General features: G+C 37.1%; 1 protein-coding gene across 1 annotated transcript in view; it reads left to right on the top strand.

The window, feature by feature from the left end:
- Positions 1-849: 849 nt before the first annotated feature.
- Positions 850-8,703, top strand: part of LOC131146078 (uncharacterized protein At4g14342-like) — a 33,025-nt gene continuing 25,171 nt past the window's right edge. The window contains exons 1-3 of the mRNA XM_058095370.1: positions 850-1,294; positions 1,706-1,791; positions 1,878-2,001. Coding sequence (XP_057951353.1) covers positions 1,289-1,294; positions 1,706-1,791; positions 1,878-2,001 — 216 coding nt within the window. The 5' untranslated portion in view covers positions 850-1,288. The remainder of the gene's footprint in view (positions 1,295-1,705; positions 1,792-1,877; positions 2,002-8,703) is intronic.

The following is an 8,703-nucleotide window of genomic DNA, read 5'->3' as shown; positions in this document are numbered from 1 at the left end:
GTTTCTATTCTTTTAACACTTCACTGTCTTACGTTAGGGTTTTAAAAATATAAAAGTTTTATTATTTACTTGCAATCATGTATACACCTGGCAATGTATGGAAAAAAGGGCAAATATATAATACGGGTGCATATATAAGGAAACCAATTTATGAAAATACATTAATTGGTATGATTATACAAAGAAACTTCAATTGTATATTTGGTATGCAAAAATGGAATGGAATGAAAAGGAATGAAATAAAACTTTTCACTTGATATCATCATATCCCCTATTCAAATTTTCATTCCATTTCGCAAACTAAGATGCTGTAAGGTAACATTCTCCTTTTACTCTTTGTCTAACAAACCCTAAGAACCTTTTGCCTTTCATTGTCAGAGGTTATGGAAGAACTAAATTATTCAAATAGTTTGGTGGCTTGACTCAATAAAGACTTGTTAGTTTTTCATTTGCAAATGAATAAGTTTGACCAAATATATTTATGGTTAATCTGAACTTGAGATTTGTTAAAAAAATTAAAAAATAAGCTTGAGTATGGTAAAGTTGTAAAGTGTTAACTCAAAATACTCCTATTTTTTTGTGGAATTGTATAAAAATTAAGATTGAATCAACCAATCGAATTAGGTTTGATAAGAATTGGCCACTCGAATAATACTAGGAAATAGGATTTGAGTATAATCAGAATCAACCTAGTTGATCCACCGTACATTAAAATCTACTCCAAGTGATATAGAAATCGAATTTGAGCAGAACCAAGATCAACTTGGCCGGAACCAATCAACTCGACCTAGCTTGTGTGAACTTGATGAACCAACTAAGTTAACATTGCTACCACAATAGAGATGATTTGAACTCAAGTCCCATCATTTCCTGAGACTTGGCATCACTACACCAAATATTTTTTCCTTTTAGTACTTCTAATATTGCACACGCACATACACACACTCCGATATATACTGTCCATTTGCCGAAAACCCACATTTGATTGGATCAACCCAATAATTCCATTGGATTAGCCACTTGTCTAGGTTTTAAAACTATGTTTTTATGTATAAAGGATTCTATGGGGAACAAAATTAAACTGAGGAAAATTTAATTCTCATTGTTAGTAAATGCGGCGGATTATTTTATCCGAACCAACGTTAAAATGTGAATTAGCAGTGAAGGGTGAATTTTTTCTTTCGATTTTCCACCAAATCTGTCGCAGATTCAATCAACCGATCCGTTTCGGCCCAGTCTACTCTTTGTGCTTTCTTTGCGATTTCGTGTTTCTTAGAAGACAAACAGCATGCAGGTAATATATAGCTTAGAGAAGAAGATTGAACTCCCTTTGCTTATTCTACAGAGTTCCCCAACTTTCTATTTTTCTCTATGTTCAATCCAAACTGCCAATCATCTGTTTGGTTGCTGAGAAAAAAGAAACAAAAAATTGACGCGATACTCCGTGAAACTGCTGTTTGGAGGTTTTTTCCTTCCACTCATTTACTAAAACGAACAGGGCAAATACACAAATTCACACACACACACACACAGAGTTTTGGTGGATTGGTTGTGCTTGATTTAAGGAAAATTTGGAATCTTGAATTTATTTGAACTGTAATTAAATTTTGTTTGGGTGCTTGTAGTTAAATCGTAAGAGTTCAATTACCTCTAGGTTGTGAGCGTGTAATGCTGAATTTTGATAGCTGTTTCTATATTTGTGCAGGCCAGCGACAGGTTTAATATAAATTCTCAGCTTGAGCATCTCCAGGCTAAATATGTTGGAACTGGCCATGCGGACTTGAACAGATTGCAAGTTCTTTTCATCTTTAGGCATCTTTGTTGATAAATTGTTTGTTGCGCTGTTATTCTTATGTATTGTTTTTTTGGGTGTACAGCGAGTGGGCAGTTAACATCCAACGCGACAGCTGTGCATCATATGTTGGGCACTACCCCATACTAGCATATTTTGCTATTGCGGAAAATGAATCAATTGGAAGAGAACGGTACAATTTTATGCAGGTTTGTTTCTGTTTAGATAATCATCATGGACAACATTTGCCTTCATTGAATTATCTGATTATTAGTTTTTTGATAAACAAAAGATTAGAGTGAGAGAGAGGAGAATTGAGCTATCTGAAAGTACTTTATACCTTCTCTGGATCACTAGTATGCTAGATTTGGTAAGCTAGAGCAGTTTGACAGTGTTTGGGCTTTGTTTTCTTCTTTTTAGGCATGGCTAGGTTTCATTTGGTCATCGAGGTGCAAAAAGATGGTTAATAATCTTAATTTGGTGAGGGGTCATCTCCATTTTTCATCTCCTTCACAAGTCAACCTGTAAACTATTAAGGCTTTCCAAAAAGTCTAGCATTAACCAACCTCATAATATTGCATGCCTAAAAATTTGGGATATCTACCTTTAAAGAACATTAGCACACCATGTGATGGAGAACCACCAATGGAGGATTTTAGATGTTCATATTGTATCAAGTTTTTTTATTTTAGTTTGAGAAAGTCTTGTTATTTTAGAAGTTTAGTCAATTTAGGTTTCTTTTGTGTATTTAAGTTCTCTAGGGTTATTTTGTAATTTCTCATTTTATTGGAGTCTTTATGTAAATATGTGTTCTAGTTAGTAGTGGGTATAAGTGCTGAACATGTAAGTTATTGTACAGTTATTGTTTTGAATCAGTTGCAGTTTCCCTTTCTGTCTCTCTCTCTCTTCCGCAGGTTATGCTGTTCTTCTTCGTCTTATTCTCTCTCATCTCTATTCTGCTCTGTTCTTCCCACTGCTGCTGCTGCTGCTGCTTCTCTTCTTCTCCTTCCTCTCTCCTTCTTATCTTATTCTTCTTCTAATTCTCACAATTCTATCTATCTCTACACACACACACACATATATATATATATATATATATATATATTCTAACATCCGTCCTGCATCAAATTGGTATTAGAGCCTAATTCAATTCAGTTCCACACTTCCCTGTTGCTGTTTTTCCATCAGATTTGAAACTCCTACAACAATCTGCATCAAGGTTCATCCAAAAACTCAAAACACATCCACCATACGACTGCATTCTCTAACAGGCTCCATTGCTGCAATAACAAGTCAGAAATCACAGGAAAATCTCAGAAAACAGAAGAATTCATCAGCTTGCAACTTTTCCAGGAAATTATAGTGGTGCCACTGGGTTTTGAAACCCTAATTTCCATCAACCAAGCCACAACACCTCCCTTACCACCAAAATCAGACACCCCCAAAACCTCTTCCCCTTTCCCTTCCCCTGCAATATCATCTCCATCCGACAAGGGAGTAGCCCCCACGCACCACGTGAAAACTTTCCAGCTGACTCCCCCCTAAATCCCCCATTTCCTGAAATTTTCTTCCTGCACAGCCACCCTCACTGGAATACCCACCCTCTGATCTGGTTCCACCTAGAAGCTCATCACTGGAGGAGCCCTGAAGGCGGCTCACGTGCCACACGCACATGGGGAAGTTTCCAAACTTTACCTGTTTTGCTTAGATTCGTGAGAAATTGCTTCCAGCTTTGAGAATTTCTGTGAATATTGAAGTATCAAGCTTGGTTTGCATTCCTAAGGTGGAACACAGCCTACTCTTGGGCTGAGCAAATTCCAGAGTTTTGACATTCTGCCAACATCCAAATTGAGGCCTAGTTGCCGTGTTTTGAGATTGTACTGCGACAAATTATTTTCCTCCATGAGATTTTTGATATTGATTTGAAGAAATTAATCTTGGATTGCTTAGTACATATTTTTGGAGGGTAAAATCAGTGTGCTATCATATTTCTTGAAGCATCAGTGAGAAGTTGAAGTGAGATATTTGAAATCTCGAAACTACAAAGTCAGATCAAGGAGATTTTGGTAACATTATATGGACTTACGCTACTTGGACTTCATAGAAATTGATTTAATGTTGCTTATCTATTTGGTACTTGTTCAAGTTTGCTTAAGTCCATTTTTACTTTTTGGTTGAAAAAAAAAAAAAAGAAAAAAAAATGAGTAAATTCCATATATGTGGTTCCTACATAGTTGGGAATTCTCAACAATTACTGGACCAACGAAATTTTGGGTTTTTTTCCTAAGATTTTGATGTACAGCGTGACATTTTATTCCGGACATGATATCTTGCAAGCAAGTGCTTATTTTGATATGAAAAGCTACAAATTGGACTGCCAGTGTTCCATCCGCGCTTTGGAGCACTTTGGAGCATTGATTTGTCACTGCCAGCAATAAAAATCAGATTCCATTGTTGCATTTTGTGAGTATTCTGTGTCAACTTTTTAAATTTTTGCATGATACTCAAGATTAAAGGTGAATTGAAGATAGTTCTTGAGAAATTGACAGGCAGGTTTGTGGTTTTTTATGAGTAGATTGAGAATTGTTGGCAAATTGTGTTTTAGGGCTTTTGGTTGTACGTAGTTGCACTATGTGCATGTGTGTGTGTAAACCAGCAGCATAGTGGACGATGTTGAGTAGTCTGCAATGGTAGAGTTGTTGTCTGGTAGGGTACAAAACATGGAGAAAACCTTGGAGATTATTTCTAATGCTTTGAATAGGCTAAAAACCAAGCTTGCAGCCCGAGTAAAAGGCCCATGATATTCCTATATATTAAAGTGGTATAGCTGGTGTTGCTTATCATCCTTTTGAGTTGCATGAAGACCAAAATGACAATTTCAATAAAGAAATTAAACTAGTAATTAAAGATTCTAATGGTGATGGCTCTCTTGATGACTTTGATGATTGGTGTTCTCTTTGGAGTACTATTTTTGATGGTATGACATGAATGAGGCTCTGAAGTTGTGTTTGGTTGAATCAAAATTGAAGGGAACTGCTTGGATTTGGTGGATTAAATAACAGGAGATCTTCAAAAGGAGGAGATTTAGTGAGTTTAGAACATGCGTTGTGATGAAGCGAACGATGTAGGAGCAACTCTTTGATTTGAAGCAAGAAGAAAAGACAGGCAAATGACACTAGTAGGTTCTACCGTTTGGTTGCTTGGGCCGATGTAAATTGGAAAGAGGATGTGATGATGGCTTTGCATAGGAAGGGTCAAAGAAGTTATTGCCTCCCAGCTTTCTGCATGTTGTCTTATTACAGTTGTGGATGCAGCACACATTGTCACTTAGATCAAGGAGGATACACAGTGCAATTCTCCTTGATTACATTGACTCTGGGAAGCATGGATAGGGGTGAAGGTATCAGTGTTGGACATGTATCCAACACAGACATGCCTCGGATATTGCTGGATATGTGTCGGACACGTATCATCAGCCTTTTTTATTTTTTATTTTTATTTTCGGATATGGTAGGATACATCTGGTACGTGGGCGAATATGCTGGCGACATGTTTGGCTTGCGTTTTTAGGGCCCTTAACGCCCCGCCCCCCCCCCCCCCCCCCCAAAAAAAAAGGCAAAAAGGAGAGAACATGAACACAAACAATCAATCGGCCCTAGCTTTCTCTGGCAATGAACAACTTCCTCCCAGCCTTGGAACCTCCTTCCCTAGCCTTCGTCATTGACTTGCTGGACATTGTACAGCCTTGGAACCTCCCTCCAAGCCTCCATCACTACACACCTCTACTTAATCACAACCTTCAAAATTTGAGCAACTTTTTGCAAGACAGCGACTTTGCCGAAGGGAAACTTGAAGTTGATTGATGAATAATGCCTCTGTGCTTGCCTTGAAGCCTCCTTACTCTTCAGTCTTCTTGCAAGTTGCAATGCGAGTCCCTCCCCCTTCCCCATCTCCATGCCTATTTAAAATGCCTCATTGATGATTGAGGGTTGTTGAAGCCGTAATTCCCTACTCCCTCTCTTTTTGGATTTCTTTTTGTTGGATGTTATTGTTGGTCAATTTCTTGTGAGTTGTGTAGCTGCGTGGTGCACTGATGAGTGATGATTGATGTTGATTTGAGACTTTGAATGACTGAATGTTTGATGGTTAAATTGGTGGATGTTGATTGATGAACAAAAAAAGGAATTGGAAAATGGTTCTGAATTCTGTGGCTTCTACCTCTATACTTTGCCTAGTGTCTATTTTGATTATTTGATGGTTAAAAAAAAAAATGTCAAATTGCAACTTACATAGGTTTTGTTTTCATTTCTTTAATTGGTGCCTTGGTGGATGATGATATTCATCATAATATTATATTAGTTATGACTTATGAGTTTTGTGACTTAACCTCTCCACGGTCCCTTTGTTCTTTGAGGGAATAGAATGAGCTGCATTCTTCCCCTTTGGTTGGGAAAAAAAGACAACCAATACCAACACCCATTTAATATTGCCCATTACAAATTAAATTTCCAGCAATGAAAAAATCACTTAGGAACTTGCATAGAAGTTTGTTTTCATTACTTTAATTTCTTATTTGATTGTGATTTTAGTGTGCTAATTAGTGAATGTTTTGTGATAGTAATGGATTCAGAGAGTACTTCATCATCTACTTGTATTACTAGTAAATTTGTTACTGGTGCATTAGATGATAATGCCCCTCTTTGGGCTTTGGTTACTAAATTGAGGAAATTGGGCAAGGGAGGTGGAAACTCCAATTTTCAATGCAACTATTGCCAACAATCTTAAAAGGACTCATATTTTGGAGTAAAAACTCATTTATTGAAATTTCAAGGGTAGGAATAAAGGCATGTCCTCAGGTGTCTGTGGACTATCTTGCTGAGATGCAGAGATTGGAAAGTGAAGTAGAAAATAGGAAAAAGCCTAAGCAAGTGTCATTGCCTTGTCCAGCCCCAGCACTGCTTCCTAGCCAATCTAATTCCTCAGATTCATCTTTATTTTAGAGGAAAAAAGGGCTTAGAAATTCTCAATTAGAGAAGGCATTTCAAATGGAGGTGAGGATCATTTGAAATGCTTGATTGCAAGGATGTTTTATTCTGGTGGTCTACCCTTCTACTTCGCTAGAAATTCATATTATGTGGAAGCATTCAGCTATGCCGCCGACGTTAGTATTGTTGCTTTTGTTCCTTCGGGATATAATGCTTTGAGAACAACTATTTTACAAAAAAGAGAAGGCACACATTGAGAGGAAGTTGCAATCAATTAGGGGGACTAGAGAAGAAAAAGGGCTGTGCATTGTGTCTGATGGGTGGATTGATTCTCAAAAAGGCAATTGATTAATTTTATGGCTATAACAAGAAGGGATCCAGTTTTCTTGAAGACCATTTGGATCTGAAGAAAACAATGACAAACATTACATTGCCTAGTTGATGTTGGATGTTGTTAGAGATGTTGGGTCAGAAAATGTGGTCCAAATTATTACTGATAATGTAGTTGTGGTGAAGGCTGTGGGGTCAATTGTAGAGTCTAATTATTCACATATTTTTTGGATTCCATATGTGATGTATACACTTAATCTCACTTTGAAAAATACATGTGCAACAAAAAATACCAGGAAAAATGAAATTGCTTATTGGGAGTTTAGTTGGATCACTGATGTGGAGGAGGATGCTTCATCCATTTCCACTTTCATCACAATCACTCCATGACATTAGCAATTTTTAATGAGTATGTGGCAATCAAATTGCTTGCGATAGCTGATACCACGTTTGCTTTGGTAGTAATTATGCTCAAAATGATGAAGTTGATAAGGAAAAGCTCCCAAGCAATGGTCATTAGCAATGAGTGTGGTTCTTATAGAGAAGATGGTATTGGGAAAGCTATGCATGTGAAGGAAAACATTTTAAATGACGTTTGGTGGGAAAAATGTTGATTATATTTTATCTTTCACTAATCCTATCTATGATATGCTTCGAGCAGCTGGTATTGATAAACTTGTTATGCACTTGGTAGTTCATGTTCGATGTTCTTTTTTTCTTCAACCTTGTGGGAAGAGAGTAAAGGTCGTAGTACCAAACAGTTTTTCATGTTGCCATCATCATCTAACCCACTAGGGATTTTTGTTTCAACTTCAATTACTTAGATGCTATCATCATCATCATGTTTTTTTTTTTTGGCAATAGCCATGATTTGGTTAGGACATTGTGCAGCTCGATGCCCAAAACGTTGACATTTGTAGCACTTGATTGATGGCTGGACCTTAGAAGTTGTTTCTGAATGCTTAGGAGTCGTCCAAAGGGTAGCCTACCAACTGTCACGGTTTGACTATTTTCACACCTTTGTGAAGGGCCGTGCGGCGCTAACTAAAGCACTCTTGCTTAACTAGCTAGCCTATCGTTTACCAACATTCATCCACGAAACACTTTCATTAGCATTCATTCAAATAGCAGTGGAAACAGTAATCAATTCATGAAAGCCGTGGCAAGCAAGCAGTAAACATTGAAGCAAACGTAATTCATTAACAATACCTCCGTTGACATTGTGTGTTTAGTGAGGGAGGCAAGTAGGCTAAACACGTTGACAATTGCTAGTGAGTTTTAGTTGACTTTTCTTGAGCTAGTACTCTTCTCAAACCAAAGAGTCAATGCTAGGAAGCACTAGTACTGATAGGGATACATATATGACATGATATGGATACGGAGAAATGTCAATTTTGTAAAAACAAGGGATGCGGTCAGGATACTTTAATTAATATAAATATATATTTAGGCATGCTTTTCCTTTTAAGTAGAAAATATTGAAGTAATAGGCATCATTCATGCTCAATTATGAATTGCATAATCATGATTCATTTACAACTCATATTAAAGAACTGAAAGAAACATTCATCATTGATCAACTATCAAAAGTGGTCT

Source organism: Malania oleifera, chromosome 13 (assembly GCF_029873635.1).
Source record: "Malania oleifera isolate guangnan ecotype guangnan chromosome 13, ASM2987363v1, whole genome shotgun sequence".
Lineage (NCBI taxonomy): Eukaryota > Viridiplantae > Streptophyta > Magnoliopsida > Santalales > Ximeniaceae > Malania > Malania oleifera.
The sequence above is the reverse complement of the archived record's forward strand: the minus strand, read 5'-3'. Positions and strand labels throughout refer to the sequence as shown.